Genomic DNA, 26,061 nt, shown 5'->3' with positions numbered 1-26,061 from the left:
TCGCTGCTCCTCCGCATCGAGAAGAGCCAGATGAGGTGGCTCGGGCACCTAATTAGGATGCCTCCCTAGTGAGGCGTTCAGGGCACGTCCCTTTGGAAGGAGGAAGACCCAGGACACGCTGGAGAGACTATGTCTCTTGGCTGGCCTGGGAACGTCTCGGGGTCCCCCCGGAAGAGCTGGAGGAAGTGGCCGGGGAGAGGGAAGTCTGGGCCTCCCTACTGAGGATGCTGCCCCCGCGACCCGGAAACGGCTAAGCGGAAGAAGATGGATGGATGGATGAACAGTGGTCATTCATATACATGAATGTATAAAAGTCCCGCCTTCAACCTATAGACCCCTATACAAATGCAAGAGAGCGCCGACTTCGCCCAGCCAATAGGCTACGACTTCCTGAAGCGAGCCACTGTCAATCAAAGTGAATGCACATGCACCGTCACAACAGCAAACCGGTATCACTAATTGACAAGTAATAAACATGTTTTAATGAAAAGTTATGGCACTCTAACAATAAATGTGTAGTTTTTGTAGTTATGCGACTTTGTTATGTTTTGCAATGCGCGTGCATAAACGTAAAGGCAAGGCGTGGCTTCTGTTACATTGGCAGAGGCAGGGGAGGAAGTCGAGACATTCTTTCAGAAACTCCGGATAGCAGCTTTAAGCTCCCAGACTCCTTCACTCACTCTCTGCTTCAGCCTCCACACAGGTACACACCCACCTTGGTTTTTGATCTGGTTATGTTAGGTTAGATTAGGTTTTAGCCTGGTTTACACCATACAACACCATCTTCACTCATGCATATTTACAATACTGATTCTACTGATATACACACTCCATGATGTAAATGTCTAATTTGGCTTAATTAAGATTACTTTGATGAAATTTGGTTTAATTTTGGTTTATTTTGGTGGAATTGGAGATAATTTCATCCAAATTGGTTTATTTTATTTATTTAACTTGAACGTTTGATTTTTGCTTAGTTAAATAATAAAGATTCTATGAAATGTTTGCCATGGTCTTGTCTCCCTTTCTTGTTGTTGTGACCTTTCAAGCCAGGTCATGACAATTGGTAACTAAATGACTTTACTATTCTATAGGAACACAATTCCCTGCATTGAAACTGAAAAAAAAGAAACCCATCAGAAAACACGAGAATCTCTGTTAATCCAAACAGGAGTAGCAGCTCGCCTACCTGCAGGTTCGGATTGGCCGAGTTGCTTGAATGGCACCTTCATCAGCTAATAGAGTGTTACTTAACTCATTCAGTGCCGGCCATTTTCAGATTTTCTACCGCCTTCAGTGCCAGCCGTTTTTGAGCATTTTGACTGATTTTAAAGACCCACAGAATATTTTCTGACACCAGATTTTGAAAGATTGAAGCCTCTACTTTCATCAAAAAGAAAACATTTATTTCTGGCTCGTTTCGTTCTTTTGTAATAAGCCGTTGAATAGAGCAAGTTTTACACAAATCTTCAGTTTCAGTGCAAAAAGAGAAAAAAGCCTTTTTGTAAAAAAAAAAGCCGTAAGCGACTTTAAAGCTATTTTTTTTTTTTTGCTTTAGTGACAACTCTAACATATGAACATTGTTTCCTTTAATAAAACATTTTAAAAAAAACACAGACAGGGCTTTTGATGGCAAAACTATTATTATTTTGCTATCTGGGTCAGAGTTGAATTGATTCCTTACTGTATTTTGGCGTTCCTCCAACTTTCTCTTCCGTCAGTCTGCACACACGCAACTTCCTCCCCGACATACAGAGTCTCACTGTTTGCCCCGTTTGTTTTATTGTTTTATCTCACCATCGCCACATTATCCATGAGTTCCAAACATGCTCTGGTCGAGTATCCGCTGCTGGGAACGTCAACCCTGTACGTAGCGCCATTTTCTGTCTCATAAATGCCTTTCCTCTCTCCCTCTGAGCTCTGCTGAGCATGGATGATCTCTCATCCAAAGGTGCACTGCTACCTCCTACGTGTCACCTATTATTTTGCTATCTGGCTCACAGGCTAGAGGTATTTTGTACCCACCTCCACATATGGCTGGGCGATTAATTGAATTTCGATTTCGATTTCGATTTTGGCTGCCCTCGATTACAAAAACAAGATAATCGTTATAAAACGATCATTCTGCCGCCCGCACGGCGCGTCTTGTGTGGTAAATGCAGCGACCCTTCCAACTGTGCACTCCGCCCCGCCCCTTCCCAGTCCCCGGTGCAAGTGAGTGTTTAGAAAAATCTTGTGGAAGGAGACGGTAGAAGATGGCAGAAAGGGAGCCTTTGGTCGTGAAGAAAGGAAAAGTGAATTCTGTGGTGTGGAAACACTTCGGTTTTGAGGAGTCTGACTCGGAACAAACTAAGATATTGTGCAAGATATGTCACGCGACCGTGTCTGCACCTCAAGGAAACACAACCAATTTATTTAAGCATTTAAAGTCCACACACAGAATAATATATGACCAAGCAGTGAAGGAACAAAACTCAAAATTAAAAGCTCCTCGACTCCTGCCACCGCCACGCAGTCCTCAATTAAGGACACGCTTTATAATGCCACCGCATATCCACCCAGCTCCCGCAGGCATAAAGAAATAACTGATGCAGTCACATACATGATTGCCAAAGACATGAGCCCTATCAACACCGTTAACGACCCGGGGTTCATTAAACTGATGAACACAATGGACAAGCGGTATGTGTTACCATCACGTCACCATTTTAGCAGAATTGCGCTGCCTGCACTTTATGACGAATGTCGTGGAAAAGTTGCAAAAGAAGTGTCAACAGCAGTATATTTTGCCACCACAACGGACCTATGGTCGAGCCGCACCATGGAGCCATATATTAGCCTCACACTTCATTACATCGACGCGGATTTCACCATAAAGACGAATTGTCTCCAAACGGCTTTTTTCCCCGAAGACCACACAGGGCAAAATATAGCCGATGGCCTGAGGCAAGCGATGGCTGCATGGGACTTGAACGAAGAGAAACTCGTCTGTATCACAACAGACAATGCCTCAAATATGAAGCTGGCAGCTGAACTCAATGGCTGGATGAGGCTGCAGTGCTTCGGGCACAGACTCCACTTGGCCATAGGTGAGTAGTAGGTTTCCTTCTCCTGATTGTGTGATGCAATTTATTAATAACTAAACAAATCATGTACAACAGTGGTTCTCAAACTTTTCACAGTCCCGTACCCCTTCAGACATGTAATCTTAAGCCATGTAGCCCCTACTTCTGCACACTTAAAAATTATAATAATGAAATGCAGTTTTTTTCCAACTTTGGGGTCAGGACCCCATGTGGGGTCGCCTGGAATTCAAATGGGGTCCCCTGAAAAGTCTAATAGTTTATAATGATAAAAAAAAAAAAACAAAGCTGAATATCAATGTATTTTTAAAAATGTTGTAATTATTATTTTTCAAATTTTAACATCACACAACAATCTTAAACTGTATTGTATACTTTCACTTTCTCAAATATAAATCTAGTTCAAAATAAATTGCAGAATAAAAAACAAACAATAAACATTATCAAAAGCTAATTCTAGAAAGAAAGAAAAAAGTCTCTGGAGATTAAAATGGGGTCACAACCCAAAAAAGTTGGGAACCACTGATGTAATAAACAATGTAGCCCTACAGTGAAATGTGTCTCTGAATAATATATAATAATAATAATAATAAATTAAATAATAATAATATTCTGTAACCATGGGTTGTCTTACATCAGCTAATGTGTAATTTGTGGCAAAGCATGGAGGCTCCTGACTGCTGGTCGATTTATATTCTAGTTTCCATTTTTTATTTTTTTGTATTCACATACCCTCTATGACAATTTGCGTTCCCCACTTTGGGAACCTAGGATGTAGAATATATCATGTTAGCTATCTATCTATCCATCTATCACACACACGATAATGTATTTAATTCCTAATAATAATTCATATTTCCCAGCCTATTGATACATTGATGAAGATTATGATGATGGTAATGATGATAAATGTTTATATTTATTGTACTTTTAGAGAATGCAATGAAGGACCACAGGATTGGCCGTGCAATGGGGGTCTGCAAAAAACTGGTCAGTGCCTTCTCCTACAGTTGGAAAAAAAAAAGGGAGCTGACAGATGTACAGAAGAGGCTGAATTTGCCTGAACACTCTCTTACGACGGAGTGTCCAACGAGGTGGGGGTCTCGGCAGGCTATGATTGGCAGGGTCCTAGAGCAGCAGAAGGCCATTGCAGAAGTCCTCTACAACGACACAAGAAACAGACACCTCACCCCCTCATGGCAGGACATCGATGTACTGGAGGCCATCAACAAGTCACTAAGCCCTCTCGTTGAATTTACCGATGCACTTTCTGGGGAGCAATATGTGAGTGTGTCTTTTGTCAAGCCAACTCTCCACCTTTTCAACACATCCATATTGGCTGTGCAGGAGGACGACACAGACCTTGCAAAGTGTATCAAGAAGAGATCGTGGGCTATCTCAATGAGAAATATGATGATGCACCAACACAAGAGCTGTTGGACATGGCTTCAGCCCTGGACCCAAGGTTCAAGCTCACATATGTGAGTGAAGACAAGCATGGGTCAATTGAAGAAAGACTGTCATCTGAGATGAAGGCTGTCATGGTAATTATAATTATTATAATAATAACAATGCTATGGTACTAATAACAACCAGTAAATACAATGTAATTTAATGTAAACAAAAGTCGTTTAAGTTATACTTTATTATTTCTAGTTGTGAATAGACATAACCATTTAGTCAGATTAAACATTTTAATCATTTCTCTTCACAATATTCTCCTCCTCCTTTTCCCAGGAGAAGGCCCCTGAGAGAGCAGTGACTCCTGCTGATGACACTGACGCCACCGCTGCTGGTGGTGCACGAAAGAAGAAAGCCCTGGGCAGCTTCTTCAAGCCGGTCATTGAAGGCACAGCTCCAAGATCCGCTGCTTTGCAACCGGACCAGGACCAGGACAAGGCCATAGCTTTTGAGCTACAGTCCTACCTTCAGGCAGGGACACTGGACACTGAGGCGGACCCACTAGAGTGGTGGAAGGTATCCCAGAAGTTCTACCCACGGCTCTCCAACCTGGCAAGGAAATATCTTTGTATTCCAGCCACAAGTGCCTCGTCAGAGAGGGTTTTCAGTACAGGTGGTAATGTCGTCACCTGCCTGCGCTCATCCCTGAAACCAGACCAAGTTAACAGACTGGTGTTCCTGGCTAAAAACCTTTAAGAGGTTGTAGGTGTCAGATTGCAGGGAGCCTGGATGAGGGAGTATGGGACTAGGTGTCAACTACTGTTGTTTTGTTTTTAAAAAGAGTTTAAAAATAAGTTTTGGCAGCTGATTTTTCTTGTGAGTACGATTCAGTCCGTTTATTCTTGTTAAGACTAATTTTGGCCAAAAGGGTGTGCCTTTACCTCAAATATAGTTTTAATTTGTTAACTGTTATATCGTTAATATACTGATTAATACGACAGTGTCTTTTGCAGTACTAGGTAAGGTTGTTGTAGCAAGTGCATTACACCATAGTTGGAGTTGGAATTTTTTTTATGGTAAAGTAATTTTGTTTCAGTGTATAATACTTTAAGTCTGGGATAGTGTTTATTTTTTATTTTTTACATATTATTTAATTCATTTTATCAATATATTTTTTATCTTAATTATTTGCATTTTTCTTGTTTTTCACTTCAAGCTTATGGTGTTAAAAGAAATACCAGAGTTAAAAGATCAATAAATGCTTTTTCTCAAATCAATGAATAATCGTCTTTAATAATCGTGATTACAATATCAATCAAAATAATCGGGATTATGATTTTTGCCATAATCGAGCAGCCCTACCTCCACACACCCCCTCCTCCCCCTCCTCCCCCTCCTCCCGACACGCAGGGATGACCCGTCTGGCCTGGTTAGTTGATGGTTTTATCTCACGATCACAACATTATCAATAATCTACTCAGGTCCACACATGATCTGTGTTAGTATGTGGTGGTGTGAGCTGCTGGATACGTCACAACATCACTCTGTAGCGCCATAATCTCCCTTTTTCCTGCTTTGCTGGGTAGCATCAGTGGCTAATCTCGCATCTAAAGGTGCACTGCTGCCATCTTCAGGACACAGTTGGTCACTACAACACCCCACAGCTTATATATTGATGAGGGACCTCCGCCAGTGTGTTTTCTAGTAATCCCTGTGAAAAAATGCAAATGACGAGTTATCTCATCAATGGCACTGAGTGAGTTAATAACCTAGCCACTCTATTGCTTTAAGAAGGTTCCAATCATCAGTGCAATGAGCAGGAGGCTTAAATACATGTCTACAATAAACAGGTGGTTTATTCCAACTGTACATCAGACTGAACAACAGCATCACAACCTGAACATGTTGTTTTCGGTCTTTCCGCTCACACTGTTACTCATTTCCACTTATCACATGTTTATATTTATGAATAATTACTTGGTACTTATTGTATATTTAACCTTTTCATTTGTTTGAGGCTGAGCTGTAGTTTATAAAGGAAAATGTGCGTGCAGGTGAGCTCCTCGCGGTTTTATAAATTGGAATTCTTTATGGTGGAGCACATTTTGGGGAACTTACTTTTAGTGTAGATTCTGCTCAATGTTTTATAAATGAGGCCCCAGGGTGTTTCCTCACATGCAACAACTTTCAAGTTGATTGTAATTTATAAAAAAAAAAAACTGGCGTGGGACGAGCGTGCGCCCTCGTTTATAAGTCTGACAGTTTTTTAGCATAGGCATTTCCTGGTTTTTAGCGTACGCCAGCTGAAGTGATCTTACCTAGGCACAATTTTATAAATGAGGCCCCTGGACTTTATAATTTTGCTCTTGTGGTTTAGACGAAGTCACTGGGTTTTAAGGTTATTTACACCTCCATTTTTAGAAATCATCATAAGAGACAGTCATACATATATGACTCGGTGCAGTTAAAGTATTTAAGCTACTGTGATTGTGATTTTATTGTAGCTTAGATTGCTACATTTCTCTGTTTCAGTGGAGTGAAACTTCATTTAATGTAGAATAACTTGTAGCTTAGCTGTCAATTTGTCACATCAATCATATTGTACGCACAATGAAAGCGAGTGAAAGGTTCACAAATATACAACATTTGATATTTGGCATCCTAGGTATGGGATAATACCCATAATTATCGTTAACGTCAATACAACAAATATTTCAAGATTTACCACAGTGGTCCCAGCTGCACTGTAGTTTTTCCTGGAAGACTGCCATGACAGCTACAAGGCAGTGTTTCTGAATGACAAAGGCACAAAGTGTCAATTAGTCTACACAAATAACACAAGTCAAGTCATATTTACTGTATGTGTGCAATGCATTTCATAAACAAGGTAATCCAATGTACACAATATAGCCAATTGTTTTCTTTTTTCCGACCATACACACTCTTATATTCATGAAATCATTACTATGTGCTCAATTTTGTGTGGATTTCCCTTTTGCTGCAAAAACACCTCGACTCTTTGAAGCAATGGACTTCAAAACACCTCAACAAATGTGCAGTGGTATTTGTACACTAAGCCACTGTTAGCAAGGCTTTAAGACCTGTAAGTTAAGGTTAAGTAGCCACAAACTATAAAACACAGTGTGTACTTTCTGACATATATCTATCAGAAGTTGGTCTCGTGTATTGAGACTTGTAAAAGTTTTTAGTTGTATGTAAATGTGTCTCTATTTATAAAAATTTAATATTAGCCATTCGTAAATTAGACTCTCAGAAGATTTGATTTTGAATCTGTTTCAAGTTTGTAAAACTGTCATAGAAGTTTTTTTTGACATTTTTAATAGAGGGATATCATTGATATTTGCTCAATGTGTCACTGGTCCTAAATGCAAATGAGGAGAAGCCATTTTGTCAAACTCTGTCAATCGTTTAATTTTCAAAGTTTCAGTGAGAATAAAAGTGCCAGTAGCTCACCGTCAACCATGCTTCCCTGTTTGAGGAAGATCCTCTCCTCACACCACTGGCAATGGACTAGCTTGCGGAGTTTCCTGGCTGACTCATCAGCCTGTGTAGGACCCCGGAGGACTCTGACCACCACCAGCACAAAATGTTCCAATGCCACCGCCATGAGCACTTCAATGCCTTTGTTGCAGCGTGCTGCCGCTCTGCGTGAAGCCGGAGGACAGAATAAGAACAGAATTCAACTTATTTAATTTTAGAAATAAAGTTCTACCTGGCCACAGCTGCAACCACCATGCGTGCAGCTAGCTCCTTGTAGTACTCCGTTCGTACTATGTGACAGCCATAGTGCCGCAGGGTGACATTGGGTGATTTGGCGAATAACGAGCTTGTGTCCGTGGATGTTACAGAGATGATGCCCAGGTTACGGACATTCCTGAAGGCAGCATCAAGATAATTCACTGCAGAACCAAACGGATCCAAGTGACTGAAATTTTAAAGGGAGACAGAAAGTAAAGTTATCAGCAAAAATAGGTACTGTACCATTTAAAAAGCATTGTAAAAAATATTGTTTTCAGATAGATTCATATTGAAGCACCTTTTAAAACAATGCCATTTACAGAAACCACATCTCATTCACACAGCAGTCATACTGGTGGAGGAAAACAACTTCTGGGATAGAATTGCTAATCTCCACACAACGTATATCTTCACCCTCAGAAGTTGTAGGTTTTTCCTAATACTGCAAGAGACAACCATTGGAGTGTATGTGGATTTGTTTCACCCACTAATGTAAAATATGAGCTGGGTTTGGACCGTCATGAGACAGAGTTGTTTTACCCTACTGTTGATGTGTTGTTGAAATACTAATGTCTATCTTTGTCCCGGTATGAGGCAGCAACCTATCTACACTGTATTCTGGGTAAAGCCTGAGTAAGTAAGGATAGGCACATGACATAATGACCCTGAACTGATGAAGCAGGTATAGAGGATGAATTAGCACTTTGTTCTTTGATGAACTTTTGCATACTTACATGTAGTCAAATGGCCGAAGGTGCATGATGACGTTGGCATCCATCTTTGTAACCTCTATTGAAGCAATAGGAGCTTTTGCTTCTTCCTCAAGGCAACTGGTGGCTACATCAGACCCTAAGAGGCTTCTGGAGCTGCCTCCTTCCACCCGGATTAAATTGAGTTCAGAGTTCTCTTTAATCATTTTCACACAGGCTTCGTTTATGTCCGTGATGGTTACTCTGACAGCAGAACGAAGGTGCTTGGCCCACTGGAGACCCATGATACCTGAGATTAAAAACATTTGTTACAAATGTTTGAAAAGATTCATTAAACTTAGGACATTAACATCAATTCATTAAAACATACTTAACTAAGAAATCAAACTGATCGAATATACACAAAATTTTAAAATTCTAAAGGAAATAATTTTATGAGTTTTCCGTCTGAAGAAGACAACTAAGTCATACCTGTTGCTCCAAAGGCATCCAGACACTCAAGTGGATTTCGCTCTCCTGCCAAAACTGCCAGTGAACAGAATACCAGCTGTCTGAAAGAAACATACAAAAATTCCACTTTGAGAACCTCACTTTATCTGCAACTGACTTTGCTTTTGCTTTACCTGTTGGTCTTCATCTTTCTGTTAAAGTAGGTGTCACTCTTTTGTGGAGTAGTATGGTTTGGAAGGAGCTGCACATTTGTCCCCAGTTCTTTCATGATCTCATATGCCTGACCTGAAAGAGCTGAAACAACAGAGACGGGTGAGAGAACAGACATAAGGATAAGAAGTAAGTAGTGATGCACTGAAAACTTGGCCGAAAAAGATTCTTTTTAACACTGACACAAAAAGGTCAAAACAGGACGTTTTGATAATGCAAGCAAAAGTGCTTCTCTGGATATGGCCCAACTAACTGTGGTGTGCACACACTTCAATATATCTGAGCACTAAAGTGTCTTCTAAGCAAAGTGGTTGAGATGGACCAGGGAGTGAACACAATGAAAAGTACACAAATTTCCGGTTATGGCGCCTGTGTGAGTATGGAAGCGTATCTGTACCATAAATCTATTTAAAATGGATTAAAAGAAATGCTTTTTCATTTTCAGAATATGGCTGCATTTTTTAACTCAAAAATAAAATTATTTATAAATAATCCAAACTGCATTTCCATTTTCTTCTTCAAAGTTTCTCATTTTGTAACTTAATTAAAATGATTTAAAAAAAAATTGCAGTTAAGTTTTAATTTTCAAAAGATGGCCCAGCAAATAGGTACCAAAATTAAATTTGAAATTCAATTAATATAATTATTTTTTGTATTATAATTATTTTTATGTATTTAGTATATTATTGTATTGTTAATATTTATTCATATTTTTTATTATTATTATTTCAAGCCTACTTGTCCAATGATGCCAGTAATTAGTACTTCTCACTACTCAATAATTAATGACACAATATACTAACAGATAGGAAATTGCATAATTGTGACCATCACCAGCCCTCCCTAAGGAAGGGTAAGAAACACTTTATTAAAGGGAGAATATAAAAAGAGAGGGCAGTGTTACACCTAGGTGAGGGGGTGGGGGGAGGTGGAGGGGGAAGAGAGCAGGGAGGAGCGATTCAAGGTAGAGAAATGGAAGGGTGGGGAGGAGTTGATTACTGTAAAGTGAGAGTGAGATGTGAAGTTGTAGGCGTGAGGTTTAACTATAATGGTGGTGGCTGTGGACAGAAGGAAGGAGTGAGTGGTAATACCTGAAACATGTATTTATGATCAACGTGTCTGAAGTTAAGCCCACTACAAGTTTTATCCCACAGTCCAAGGCATGCTAGTGCATCGTAGACCGATGTATGTGCAAGATACTGCCACTGTAAACCCAAGCGCTGACCCAGACTCGAGGACGCAGCCAGAATAGCAGAAAGAGCGGGTGCCAGGAAGCCCAGGCAACCCCCCCGGCCGAGCAGCCCCCCATACGCCCCCAAGACACCATGCCGAGAGGCAGCCACCACCCCCCACATACACACCCGAGAAAGCACCTAGAAGCCGAGGAGCCGGTGCACTCCACCACCGCCCCCAACCCCCCAACCCCAAGGCCCCCCACCGACATCCACCCCACCACCGCACCCAATCCCCCGAGGGGAGGGCCCAGAGAGCCCCCCGCCCGAGACCCCAGCAGAGGGGCCAAGGCCCAAGCCCAGCAGACGGCCAGAGCCGCGACGAACGGGCACCCGGCGGGCACCCGTCAGTGGGCCCAGAGCCAGCAGGGACCGGGCCCCAGGCCAGAAGGACCCGGAATAGAAGCAGCACCGGGAGCAGCACGCCCGAGGACGACACAGCCCCCCAAAGCGCCCCAGGTCACCCTTTTTTGACTTTTGATTTATTTTATTTTTAAGCACGAACAGCAGCATTTTTTGTTCTGTTTTTTTTGGATAGTGGAGAGCTATAACAGGGGGAGTGTGACTTACTAAAGTGGATTTTGGGGAGCTGTTCCGGTTGGTTTTGTTTTTGGTATGTTACAGTGTGTTAAGCTTTCATGTGTCTTCAGATAAACATATTGGACATGAAAATGACTTTGCTAACAAATAGTCATTAACACTGTTACTTGCTTGATTTGATAACATTAAAATGGCACAAAAAATAGAACTTAATTGTATTACTTGGAATAGCAGGGGTCTACAGCGGTTTAAAAATATCAAACAAGTCATGACTAGAATAAAAACATGAACTCCAAAATAATATTTTTACAGGAAACACATCTTCTGGAGGAAGATGAAAAGAGGGTTAGAAGAAGATGCCCAGGTAGTGTATTTACATCAGCATTTTCATCTCGAACGAGGGGAGTTATGACTATTATTATTCATCGATCTGTTCCTTTCCATGTAAATAAAGTTATCAAGGACCAAAAGAGCAGGTTTTTAATAATTCAAGGTTCACTATTGCTAGAGAAGTTACATTTAGTTAAAGTATATGGTCCTAATATATAGGACTGTGTTGGATGAGGACCTGTTTCTTTTGCTTTCAACACTGTCAGGACAGCATTGGTGGGGACTTTAACTGTACCTTAGACCCGAGTAGGGATAGATCTACTGGTGTAGATCAGACTCATCACCATAGTAGATTGACTATAAACGATTTATGAAAGACCTTAAATAGCTAGATATTTGGAGAGAACGACATCAACAACAGATTGGCTGACTTTTGAGGACAGCCATCGGGAGACCGTCGGGAGATGACCGTCGGGAGATGATCGGAGAAATCTTTCTTCAAACAATTCTAATTCCCAGCATTTGAAAGGTAAGCAGAAGATCTTTTTCCTAACAAATTTCTGCAAACTTTGGCCTGACTAAATATAAAATTGTCTGCTTAATGATGTTCACTGATTGCTAAAACTCTTGAACTTTCCTAAATTCAGAATTTTAAGTATTTTATGATTGATTGTGAAAGTGACACGTAAACTTTTAATCACATAGACACATTGCATTAGGCAATATGTCTATGACTGTCCTAGATTACATTAATGTGAATTGGCATGAATGGATTCCCTATAGAGGCTATCTTCCAAAACTAGGACTGTATATAAGTGTCCGATCTACAATGTAAGAGATGGGAATTGATCTGATCTGCAGGTTCAGAGACATGAATTTGTCCGATCTGCAGGTTCAGGTTTTATGACTGAATGGCAAAGCTCTCTGCACTCAGTCTGCAAGAGACTGACTGCAGTAACAATGCACATTGAAATGAGTAAAGTGGCTTTTGTTGGAAAATGATAGTCAGCTAACCTGAAATGTATGTGATGCAGTCTTTTTCCCTTTGTTAAAAGCTAACGTAAACATTGGATTTATATAGCGCCTTATTTCTCAAAGCGCTCTACATGGCACTATTCTTTCACTCCACACTTAGTGGTGGTAAGCTACTATTGTAGTATTACTACAATAGTACTATTGTATTGACAGAAGCGAGGCTGCCATAGTGAGCCATCGGCCCCTCCGACCACCACCAACACACAACACATTCGTACTAGGCAATGTGGGTAGCGTGTCTTGCCAAAGGACACAATGACGCCACTGGACACCTGGAATTCTCAGTGGTCTCCCATCCAACTACTAACCAGGCCAAGCCCTGCTTAGCTTCCGTGATCTGACGAGATCGGCCAATGACAGGCTGGTATTGCCACTATGCAACTGTGTGCTCTCTCTCCCTAAGCCAGGAATGTTTTTGTTGTCAGTTTGACATGAATCAATAAAAAAAAAATGTTCAAAATTATAATCTAAATTTTTTAGAATGCAAGATGTTAAAACTAGTTGCGGAGCATTAGAGATCAAGAAATAACTTGAAGAGGGGTCAAATATTGTCTTTATTTCATCTGGCTGCCTTTGCTTTTGCTTTGCTGAAGTGAAGTAAATTAAGTGATCGCCTATGACTGAGGTGACATCAGGGTTAGATGACCCACATTGTGAAAAGTAAAAAAGTGAGACTGTTTGCGTTATAATGAATTAGACAGCATCGCAGTCAAACACATTTTTCCATTTCAAGGACAGTCAAATCATGCAGATTCTTACCTGGCTCTTCTTGTGGTGTGCCAATACTCCCCGAATAGCTGGCCTCTGTCTCACCTTTGTTGACATGGCGTTTCAGGTGGCTGATCATGTCGGTTTTACGAGCAATGGTGACTGAGCAGACTATGCAGTGGTAGTGGGCTACATGTCTACCAGAAACCTGCAAATAATGGCCAAACATTCAATGTCACAGTTTAATCATGTGTGAATAGAAAGGGTGAAGTGTTATGATGAAAATATAGTTGGGTGAACAGGGTTACAGACTACACAAACATCTGAATGTGTACTTCAATTTGACCACACATAACAGGTAGCCCTGTTATGTTGTAGGACCTGTTATCCATCAATATTTATTATTCAAAAATGAAGCCAAGCAACTTTTAACTTCACACCTGCACTGATTACAAACTACTTTACTCTTCCTAAAAACACTTATCTTTCTAGTAAATCTGAGATCATATATTCCAGAGAACTTTCTACAGCTCAAGTCTGGATAACACAAACAAAAGTTTTTAAAAACATGCCTAGGGGCTTTCGGTTCCACCACCTCCAGAGATGGCAGCATAATCTGCAGTGCTCTCCGACATATTTAAATTTTTACCCTGCAAACGAGTTTAATGCAAAGATATCAAACAATCTAGGGGTAAACGTAGGATTAAGATGGAAGCGCGAGAGAAAGAAGTAAAAAATTGCACCAAATGAGAGGTTAGCTGACGCAGAGAATCGGATCGTAGAGGTGGAAGCTAGGCAATTATCCATGAAGCAGGAGATGACAAACATGCTAAAGGTACAGGCGCATTAGGTCAAGCTAGCTGACCAAAAGGGAAGATCAAGGAGAGACAATATCCGACAGTACAACGTGCCGGAGAATGAAGAAGGACGCACAGTGACAAGTTTCGTGGAAAAACTTGGCCCGGCTCAGCAGCTCAATTGCAAGGCATGGTGAACAGTAGCATGAAGCATGGGCCAAGCGCAGGGCTGAAACCTAAAGTCATCAGATAATCCATGATATGCACGCATACGCACACCTCCCTTAAGTTGATGTTTTGACTGCATGTCAGAGAACAGTTTCTCACTTTTTGTTATTTGACATGGAGATAAAATGGGCAGTGCTGCTTTGAGGGCCCTGCTTCAGCTCATGTTTGTAGAGGCATGCCCCGTCCTGGTCGGGGATGCCCCCCAACAAAGCAAAGGATCTTTTTACAGATACCTTTTCTGTGGAACTTGAAGTTTGACAAATGTCAGGTTTATTCTTTTTTATTTGTGTTTATTGTTTTCATGTCCTACCAGAGATTTTGTTGTGAGCAGATTGCAAGTGACAGTTTGATCTTTCTGGCAGGAAGTATGAATTAGGATACGATTAAAATAATTTCCTTCAATGTCAACACTATTCCTAACCCTGTGAAATGAAACTAAATTCTCTCCAAAATGAAAAAAGAAATAGCAGATATTGTATAAGAGACTCACTTGAGTGATAAAGAGCCTGGAAATATTGCAAAAATGGGCTTCACAAACATGTCTTTTTTATCATACAAAGCTAAATGCTAACAAGGCTTAATTTCCAATAAAATTACCTTTGAAACAATCTACAAAGAAAATAATAATGAAGGCAGGTTTATTTTTGTGAGGAGATAAGGAAATCACCAGGGCTGCCAACTTTGGTCGTTTAGTCGACTAATTGGTCGATGCCGTCGTGGTCAACCAAGATTTTCATTAGTCGACCAGAGATGGTATCAGTTTCAATACCGTGAAAAAAAAAATGCAATGCACTCATATAGGTGATCAGGATTAAATATCAATATAATGTATTTAATGCCTAAAAATGATTCTATGTCCAGCAACAGCTGTGTGTGAGTACGAACTGCGCTGCAAAAAAAAAAAAAAAAAAATGTTGCACTTCAGCGGTCACTGCGCAGTGCACTGTCCTCAGACAGGTTTCACTTTTGCTTTGTCGGGTTCTGGTCAAAGCTTGACTAAGGTTCATATCATAAATGGTCTGTGTTTAAAAGCAAATCGGCACCACAAAACACAAAAACAAAAAAATTGTCCCTCTTTTTCTTTCTCCTCGTCCTCCAGTCACAGAACTGCTTTCAAACTAACCAAATGTATTGCCACAGAATCCATAAACAAGCAAGAGCAAATGTAGTATATACAATGGAGTGAGAAAGTGTGTGTCAGGGTTGTTATACTTCTTGAAATGTAATTTGTTTTGTTTTTTTTATTTTGTTTTTCAGATTTTGTTTTTTGTTTGTTTGTTTTAGTTTTAGTTAAACAAGGAATTAAATAAAAATGGGGGTGACAAAGGAAGTGGTAAATTAACATGCATAATTTAAGACCTGACAAAATATAATTTAACACCTAGTTTACAAAATATGGAGATATTCAAGATTTGAAATCATCAAATTTAGTTTGTTCCTAGTTTCTTCATGTTTTTTTTTCCTTTTCTGAAAAGTGCTTGTAAAGTACATGTTGGCAGACATGACCGGGTTGGCCACACATTTTGAAGCAGGGACCAGTGAACACTTTCGTTTAATCGGTTAATCAAGCATTATACTTTTACTTCATATGCACAAATCATTCATGTATTTCAGGGAAAGGTGTCTTCTACTAACTCTATCCGGGTTGGTGCTGATTCTGTTTTAGTTTTACCCCCAACTTGTGTCTCACCTGGTCTCCATTGATGCTGGACTTCAAGGTTCTGCAGGGCAAATGGCAAATACACATCTTCTGACCTGTCGAAGAACAAAGGTCAGATTAATTAGTGACTTTGTTCTTACATAAAAAAAACTGCTAGATATTGGAATTATTTTTTTAAAGGTTTCATTTTCAAATAAGTGTATTCATTATGTACCAAAATGTAAACTTTTTTCTGCTAAAATCATATGTGTTATAATGTGTATTCCATACATCATTTATTCATAAGCTTTATTGTCATTGCACTAGTAAGACAATACAACAGAATCTCATTGGCAGCAGTCCGTCAAACAAGCAGCAGAAAAGAATTCAAGGATATTTATTTGTCATCATGTGCATTAACATGTACATAATGAAATAACGTCCCCAAGTTGCCATTTAAGCCCTTAATGGAGGAGAGAGTGGCTGTTGTGTACTCGAAGAAATCGGCAGCACATGGTGAAGTGAAAGAAGGGGTGATACAAATGGTGAGAGAGATGTTTGAGAAGAGAGCGGGCAGATGGGATGAATCTTTGAAAGTGGGGTTGATGGTACCTTTGTTTAAGAAAGGAGAAAGGAATGATAAAAACCACTATAGGGGAGTGTGTCTGTTGAGTATGGGAAGCAGGAAATTAGCGAGAGTGATAGCAAAGAGGGTTGCATGATGGGCGGAACATCTGGATTTGCTGGATGAGGAGCAAGCGGGGTTCAGGAAAGGTAGGTCGACGGCGGATGTGGTGCAAATCATGGTACAGATGCAGGAGGATGTGGAGGACTACAAGAGATGGATGGAAAGGTGAGAAAATGGAGGGATGAATGAGGATGAATAGCCGGTTGCTAGGTTGCTAAATTTTAGAAAAGCGTATCCGAGAGTGAGTACGCCTGGTCTGTGGAAGTTGTTGGAAAGGTATGGAACGAAAGGGGGGTGTCTGAAAATGATTATGGATTTGCACGAGACGACTGAGTATAGAGTGAAAGGGAAGGAAAGTTTGATTGAGAGTTGGTTGAAGCGAGTGTGTGGGAGAGAAAGGCAATTCAGAAGCAGTGAGTGTGAAAGTGTCTCTGGCTCTGTTTGCAGATGACACTACGATTGTGGGATTGGAAGGAGAGATAGATGAAGTGGTGAGAGCTGGGAAGAGTGTGATGAATAAATGGGAAGAAAGAAATAATGAAGATAAGGATAAGGTGCTTGAGTTTGAAAAGAATGAGAGTGGAGAGATCAGAATATTAGGAAGTTGGGTGAGTTCAGTGGTGGATGTGAGTAAAAGGATTAGGCGAGCAGGTGGTTTGTGATAAAGAGTGAAAGGATGGTTGAAAGAGTCACAAATGTCGAAAAGGTGTCAGGCGAGAGTGGTGGAGGCGTGCACGGAGAGCAGTTTGCTATATGATAGTCAGGCGCGAGTCAGGTATGTGAGAGACATGAATAGGTTGCAGGGATGGATGGAAAAATGTTACAGGTATGTATGGAGTAACAGGAATGGTGAGCCATTGAAACAAATGCAGGAGAGAGGGGTGAACATGTGGGATGTAAGGAAGCAAATGGTGTGAAGTGTATAAAGTGGAAGATTGAGAAGCATGTGCTAGAACGAGTGGGTCATGTGATGCGAATGGGGAATGATAAATTGACGAAAGCGATGGTGATAGGTTGGTACAGTAAGTTTGCGAGAAGAAGGGGACAAGAAAACGGTGTTGTATTGGAAGAGAATGATGAATGAGGCTAGGTTTGACTGGACTGATGTGGAGTGTTTGTGCAGTGACAAGAAGAAATGGAAGAACGTAGCACGTTTGCATCACAGCTACAAAGTCCAACCTTGAAACCCTGGGGTGGAAAAATTAGGTTGTTTCTGTGCAAAGTTTGAATGTTCTCTTCGTGCTTGCCTAGGTTTCCTCTGGGAACTGCGATTTCTTCCCACAATCAAAAAACATGACTGTTCGCTTGATTGGAATTTTTGAGATTGCTCGAAGTTATTGGGAGTTTGAGTGATTGTCAGTGTGTGTGTCATCCTTCAATAGACTGGTTCCATGCTCAGGGTGCACCCCACCTATCCTCCATATTGTCATTCACTTGTGTGGGTTGGCTAAAGAGAATTAATTTTTTCCATAACCATATTGTATGGAACAGACTGATTTTATTATGTTGAATGTTAATTAATTTAATCAATGAACAATGCTTGTGAGATGATTATGCAATTATGACATTATTAATGATAATGTAATTATTTAATATTTATTGGTGTTTATGGCATTGTGTACAAAGAATAACTAACTAGCTACTAAATAGTATACTTATTTGGTCATGTTTGTGATTATTATACAGGCCGGGTTTCCCTGTTAAGGGTAAAAACTGATGGTCAGTAGAATTATTGCCTGGAAGTGAATCTTAGTCAACGTCTCCACTGGTCTGGTAAGAGGCTGTTGCAGATCATTCTTCCTTCTCCTTTTGCTACTCACACTTACTGGCCACTTTGGACACTCCTTAAAAAGATGTGGCTATCAACTCACTATTTGAAAACTCTGACAATTAGAGACGACTGCCCAATCAATGAAGTTGGATTTTGTTTTGAAACACGACAGTGTGACTTGTACCTGAATGGTAACACAAATATTCTGTTTCAATCTGTTTTTTTCACGTTCACTTAATACTGCAGTTGTAAATGTTGGGGTTATTTATGTTGATTGTTGTTGTTCCTTTTTCCTGTAAATATCATATATGTAATTCATAACTTGTTTTGTTATTTACTTACCATCACCTCCCTGAGCTGAACTTCTCTTCCGGTATAATTAGTCCAATTGCATCCATAGTTTCCTGTTTTCCATGCATATAACTGCCACTTATCATGACATAAATGCTACATAATTGTGGTGAGCTAGCTAGGAGACTCTGCGACTGAAATGCTCGCACTGTAGAGCCCTTACTACTATGTACAAAATGCCACAGATTGATGCACCAATCAACCAATAGACACACTGCAATGACTGCCAATATTTCATTGTTTTTAATTTCATACCTTCAAACTCCACAAAGACCTTCCAATGGAGGTTCTGCAGATGTCTGCGCAGTTTGTGGCTGTAAGAGGCTTTAAATTTCTCCTCGGGACACAGAGGGCACATTTTTCGACCAGCTGGTTAAAGAAATAAAAACAATGAACCTTCTTAAACTACAAAAAATAGATCTGTTTGTGAATCACAAAACATCATATTGTTCAATAAAAGAAACTCGTAAAGGTATAGCACATTTAGTTGAACATTATTTAGATAACTTTATTTATCCCAAAAGGCAATTCAGTTTTGCAGTCCACCAGGACAGACATACATTTACAACAGCAGACGAAGACAATAATAAAAGTCATTACATTGAAAGCGATGCTTATTTCCACGTCAGTTTTTAATGTAGTTCAGAGTCCATTATACACAAGGTATTACCTTAATCCAAAAGAGGAGCAGTGTTTCCTAACCTTTGCCATCTTGTGTACCCCAAAACACTAACAAATTAAGAGTACCTAGTAGTCACTCCAATTTAGTACCTCTTGTTTTGTTTACATTTTGGCCTCTTAACTCTCCTCTACAGTTTAAACAAAAGCATCTTTTAAATGTCAATATGCACGGTTTACACGAACCAAAGATCAATTGTCTTTAGGGTCATTTCATGAAATTTCAACAAATGGCCAACGCACTTCGTCTTAAAAAAATGTTACTCGATAGGCACACTGTACATTTTTAGTTGAATCGGATGAATACTTTTTGAGATATGGCCAATTTAGTGAGGGGGGTATGTGTCGATATTGATTAGTGTGTGCAGGTTTCTTGTAAACTGTTATTTCAATGCTGCCGTCCTCTTTGTGGTGGATTTTCGTTTCCAAAAAAGCTATTATCTTGTTCATTTCCTCTTCATGGGTGAATTGAATGTTTCCAATAGCGTCTATAGTGTTTACGTGGTCTGTGAGTTCTTGTGTGAGTTCATGTTTGATTTTTTCCAGGATGTCATCTACGTACATTTTCCAAAGTGTGAGTCTACATTGCGTGGGTGCTGTGATTATGGTCTTGGTTTCTAGATCCTCCTTGAAAAAATTGCTCATGATCGCTGATAATATGTCTCCCATGGCGAATCCTTTTTGTCTGAATATTGTCTGTTTGAATTGCAAGTATGTGGATTTTGAAATGAATTTGAGGAGTTCAGAGATGTTATTAACAAGGGGTGTGTATTGCCTGGCATCTGGCAATACGATTCCTATCCCGATACGTAGGTCACGATATGATACGATATATTCCAATATTAAAGTATAAATCGATTATTGCAATTTTTTTAATATATATGACAACTAATATGTAAACGTGTACACCTTCATGAGAACATTATGTATGAAACATATTTTGCCATGTGCCAACAACGAACAATCTGCCTGTGGCTTTTAAACCAACTTTGACTTTAGTGCAACATGATTTTAGTGCCACTTAACTGAGGTATATGCCTCGAACAACAAATAAATGCAGAAAGTTAGTATTTTCTTTTTAGATTTTATTGAAAAAACACAAGCTGGTCAACATGCCCAGGTTTCAGTGTACTTCTTTGTGTAGTTACAATGTCTCCTGCAGTGGAAAAGACTTTCCTGGTTAAACAAAAAAACAAAAAAATAAATATGGATGCATTTAGAATCGATCCGAGAATCGCGCAACGCAATATTGCAGTATATCGCTGAATCAATTTTTTTCAACATCCCTATTATTAACTGTGAGGTTTGTGCGTTTTTGAGTGACCTGTCATTCCTGAGGCGTTCCTGTACGATGTGTACTGTGACGTTAACTGGGGTTTTTGTGAATAGGGATATTACATCGTGGAAAATGAGCATCTCATCTCATCATATTTTTTATTTCCAGTGCCAGTTGTTTGGAATTTTTGCAGTGGTGATCTGTTAGTCTGAGTGTGGGTTTGATAATGTTTGACAAGTGTTTTTGATCAATTGTATGCAACTGATCCTATGCTGTCGACAATGGGGCGGAGTAATTAGTCCTTTTTATGCATTTTCGGTGTTCCATAAATTCGAGGTGTAATGTTTGCTGTGGGTACTAAATGGTCATTGGTGCCCTAAGAGATTCAGGTTGGTCACGCCCAGAAAGAACTCATAAGGACATAAAAAGTAGGGGATATTGATATTGAACATCGGTCCAAAATCAGCCAGAAATCGAACATCGGATTTTATCGGACTGCATCTAAAATCTCCGATATATATAATATTTATCAATTTGTAGAATACTGTAGATATTACAATGAAGGTTGAAATTTATGTAACCAAATGGTTCATAATAAATGGGTCAGTTTTTCTCATACCTACTGTTGCTGACTATTGTTCTCTGTTTGAGTAACATCACTTGAACATTCCACACTACAAAATAAGTAATAAAAGTATGTGTGTGATTCGTGCTGATATTGCATCGGTTCGATATCGGTATCGGTCAATAGTCAAGGCTGCAATATCAGTATCATATCAGAAGTGAAAAAGTTGTATCAGGACATCCCTATTAAAAAGCGATAAGTGGATGCTTTGAAGCTTTCCTTATGAAAGAACTCGTAGGGATACATCAAATCACTAGATGCCTCTGAGGAAGACTGACAGTTGGCAATTTACTGAAAAAAAATTGTCTGCATAAATTAATTCTTAACATATCATTTAAAAAAAAAAAAGACTAAATGAACTTGCTGGAATTACTACCCAACTATGTTCCTCGTCCCTATATGACAGCGCATCCTGGTTCATTACCTTGATTGTGTTAGTGCATTTAGAAATGGTGTTGTTAGGGTTATAGCTGTTGTGCAGCAATGGTCAGCGCCAGGCAATCTTAGGCACAAGACAGCAGCTGTAAGCGTGAAAAGGCAGACTTCAAATGGCTGTCAAAAATTCAGTTATTGAGACAAAAATCCAATACATCTAGATGTATTGCATCTAGACAGCATGGAATGTCAGCTATATGTGTATATTTTTAACAATGGTTTATTGGCTCCATAAGTCAAAAACTGATATTTAAAAATGTCATTTTAGCATTGACTCCAATTGTTCACATGTGAGAAAAATTCAAAATGCAGGAAAGTTAAGTATTCTGTTTTACAGAAAAACTGATATTTTCCTAACATCATCTACTATGACTACGAAGTTGTTTTTTCAGTTAACAATAAAAATGTATTATGCAGGAAAACTCAGGTTCAGTTTTTGTGAAAAATCAAAAATCTGAGTGGATCGTTTGTTTAGGACAGCCTGAAGATGCGATGTAGCAAGTTGGATGTCAATCAAGCAAACATTGTTGGAGGATATAGGTTGGTAAACAGACTAAGCTTCGGCTGAACTATGTGCAACTAAATTAATTTCACAATTTGCAGATACAGTTTTTAGGGGCAAATGCAATTGAATTTTTTCACACTGTATAGCCCTGGTGTAACAGTTCAGAAATGATGTGTCTTTTTAAGTGTGTATGTCTAGAAGCCTAAGTGTGTTTTTTGCTTTTGTTGATGTAATCACCATTTGTGTCTCGTTGCGGTTGAGTTTCCATGCAGATGTGGTGGGTTTCTGGTGTGCAATAGTGTGTCTTAATGAACACTCCTTTTACCAACTAAAAAGCCTTTATTAGTTTTAACTGCTGGTTTGATTACCTATGTGTTGATGTTGAATTGATAGGAAACAACGTATCAGTAAAACCTCAAAGGATTTTATTAAAATCAGGAAAAAGCCACTCACCTCCATCAAGGTCAACAAGTGTTTCAAGACCCTCCAGTTTGGTCTGGATGGAGATGTGTCTTTCTGCTAAGACAAAAGGGGAGCAATTCTTTTTGGCATACTTTAGTCCCATTAAGGTTAAAAAACTACAACAGATCTATTCACTTGCCTGCAGATGTGGTAGAAGGTTTGATGTCCATGCGGCAGGCAGATTCACTTTCAGTTTTTTCATCTGCAGTTGGAGGTGTATCTTCAACTCTAACAGCTGCTGCACAGACAAACGTAACCTCAGCTACTAGAAGTGATAAATATCAACAGTACTGTGTCATGACAAGTATCCTGTATAAAAATAGCCTTCACCTGAAGTCTCACATGTAGTAAGAGTAAAACATCTACATGTTCACATTAATTTATGAATAAAGTAAACCCACAGTTTGCAATTTGAATTGCAACCTGTCCACGGCTCCAGGAAGCGACGAGTTCGGAGCAAGGTGGCACTGTAAAGCTTGTGGCTCCCGAGCCGCCGGGCCCTTCCAGGCCAACCAGGAGCCTGTCGAGGCGCACCGCCAAAGAGAAAATACTCCAAGAGCGGACCAAGTTCACGCAACTCAAAGACCCTTGGCGCACGCATAACGCGGGCATCGCAGAGAGAAAGGGGTTTCACTGGCAACCACACCCAACTCGTTGCGGCAGTTGATGGCAAACGAGAGAACATGGCCCGAATCTGTCCGTATTCACATCCGTGCGCGCGCATGTAGAATGATCCATTATAAATATAACGAGCAGCTTCATGTGATACTACACACTACTTCTGGTTAAAGAGCACTGTTTATATTGGACAGCAATTATGGTTACCACGCGGAGGATCACACAGGCAACATCGGGGGCAGCTAAGTGGCGGCAGAGGTCCTCGGGTGCATCTGAGCAAATCACCTGTATTTAATAGACGGTGTGACTATTTCTCGGTTATACAGATTAAAAAGAGTTTAAACAACCCTTGTGCGCCTGGAAGTCCCTTTTGTGTACAAGTGTACAAAAATTATTATGACGCTACCGATTAAAAAAGGAAAAAACAATATAATATTCCCCCAACGTTGCTGAAAAATGAACGTAGGGGTGACATTACTCCGTAGGGGAGCAAAATTACAAGGGCCCCTACATTCAACTGCGCTGGCAAGAACCCTGCATAACTAAATGTTTTTCCTCAAAATGGCAATAGGCGATATAAACTCCATTTACCTTTATTTTTTTCTTTACAGTTTTACAAGAAAAACAATAATGGGTCAAAACCAGTTTTAAAAAATGCCACAAAGACCATTTTATTAATCACTAACAGCACAATATCAACATTTTGTGCCACTTTTAACTAGTTCCTTCATTAAGGCTGAAACGTGTGATTAAATTATGTCGTGTGGCTTATTTGAGGGCAGCTCTGAGTTGCTGAAAGTAGTTTTTAAAGTAAATCACATTCAGGACGTTGTCCCTTCAAGAAGTGTGTAAACAGCCCCGTGAGCGACATTGTTTCAGCGAAAAGTGTCAGTCTACCCCAGGGCAGCTGTGGCTACAAAATAGCTTACCACCACTGGTGTGACTGGCGTAAATGAAAATAATAATGACAATATAAATCATAAAAAGTAGTAGTATTCATTAGTATGTCGTATTGTATCCACAAAAGACTAACACAGGCTTGAAATTAACATAACCATTGAACAATATTCTCTAGGTCCACATCAACGACAAAAGCTTGACATATCTTTGAATACTTTCCCTGGGGGTTGAGGTGGTAAGATATATGGACTTCGTTGTTAAACTAAACACTTAGCATTTATGTAGTGCTACTTTGTGATAAGACAAGAATAAATCCCTCCGAACTTGTTACACAAAAAGTGCTTCACCACACTGATCCACAGACTGCACTTTCACATATAAAGAGCTGAAAGCTGCACTGAACGTCTATATAGTGCAGACATCCACCACCTTTAGTTGCTGCACTTCTGCTTGTGGAATGTTTAGGTCCCATGGTGGAGCTCCGCGGTGAGGCCCTCGTTGAGTTCCGCTATTTTAAACTCGGATTGTGCATTAATTTAATGTACACCGCTGACAGGAACTGCATGAAGAATTAACAAATCGCCATAATGTATTAAAAAAAAAAAGAGAGAGAGAGAATAACAGTGAAACAGTTGTGTTTTACTTACGTTTAATATCGACGTCCTCTTCGTGAAGCTTAGTAGCGGAAGCTTCTTTAAGCTCCTCCATTATGGATTGTCGCTGGACGATAAGTATCACACAACGTTCCAGAAACAGAATCCGTTCTGCGCATGTGCAATCTTCTTCTTCTACTTCTTCTTCGAGTTTAGTGGCAGTTTGCACTCAATGATAGGTGCATTACCGCCATCCACTGGATACAAAACTGATTGTGATTGTGATGGGACCTTCAACATTTGTATTTTCTCATACCTAAAAGTTACTACTACACAGTGTCCTCGGACCGAAAAATAAAATTATTATTATTAATAATAATCTATTAAACTATTACGACCGACCGGAGTGTTCTCCAGCCTTTGACTGAGACTGGCCACTCACAAATTCTTTATGTAACAACTGTCCAACCTCTTCCCAACCCAGGACAGGTGTCACAGTCTGAGTTCACATCGTACTGAGTTCCTCTTAAAATCTCAATACGTGACTGCTACGTACTGAGATGTACCCGTACTGGGTTATACTGATTTTAAAAAATAAAGTGACATTAGGTTAACTGTTTTTTACTGCAATGTATATTATAATCATGTTTTTGGAATTATTTATTTTCGTATGGAGTTTTCCAGACCTCCTTCTTGTCGGTGTCTGGTGATGGCGTGCCCTTCACCATGAAGAAGATTAACTTATCTATCATTTCTTTGTGGCGTTTGAACCTCTCCTGCCTTGTATATTGAGCAGTTGTACATTTTTGTACAAGAAAAGGAGCCATTCAGCACTTGTCAAATAACATTTGCTTTGAACCTTAGCTTTGAAATTATTATTTTTTAATCTCAGCACGGCGGAAGTAGAAAAAAACTAAGCGGAAGTAGCATAAATTCATTTTCCGGTATTGTGCATGCTCATAACCGATCTCAGACCGATGTGAACTCAGACCGTGACACCTGTCATCCCCAGGAATTTTTCACCCAATTTCACAATT

General features: G+C 39.8%; 1 protein-coding gene across 5 annotated transcripts in view; it reads right to left on the bottom strand.

Annotated features, from left to right (window-relative positions):
• Positions 1-25,189, bottom strand: part of trmt1l (tRNA methyltransferase 1-like) — a 39,891-nt gene extending 14,702 nt beyond the window's left edge. For 2 of the 5 annotated variants that reach the window (XM_028456790.1, XM_028456794.1), the window contains exons 1-12: positions 25,079-25,189; positions 23,053-23,151; positions 22,905-22,970; positions 19,188-19,301; positions 16,174-16,238; positions 13,510-13,666; positions 9,577-9,697; positions 9,425-9,504; positions 8,978-9,242; positions 8,218-8,430; positions 7,959-8,149; positions 7,210-7,276 (exon numbers count right to left, since the gene is read on the bottom strand). In XM_028456790.1, coding sequence (XP_028312591.1) covers positions 7,210-7,276; positions 7,959-8,149; positions 8,218-8,430; positions 8,978-9,242; positions 9,425-9,504; positions 9,577-9,697; positions 13,510-13,666; positions 16,174-16,238; positions 19,188-19,301; positions 22,905-22,970; positions 23,053-23,151; positions 25,079-25,139 — 1,499 coding nt within the window. In that variant the 5' untranslated portion in view covers positions 25,140-25,189. The remainder of the gene's footprint in view (positions 1-7,209; positions 7,277-7,958; positions 8,150-8,217; positions 8,431-8,977; positions 9,243-9,424; positions 9,505-9,576; positions 9,698-13,509; positions 13,667-16,173; positions 16,239-19,187; positions 19,302-22,904; positions 22,971-23,052; positions 23,152-25,078) is intronic. The other 3 variants (XM_028456791.1, XM_028456792.1, XM_028456793.1) reach the window with 3 other exon arrangements.
• Positions 25,190-26,061: the final 872 nt, after the last annotated feature.

Source organism: Gouania willdenowi, chromosome 9, assembly GCF_900634775.1.
Source record: "Gouania willdenowi chromosome 9, fGouWil2.1, whole genome shotgun sequence".
NCBI lineage: Eukaryota > Metazoa > Chordata > Actinopteri > Blenniiformes > Gobiesocidae > Gouania > Gouania willdenowi.
This window is presented reverse-complemented; position numbering and strand designations above follow the sequence as displayed.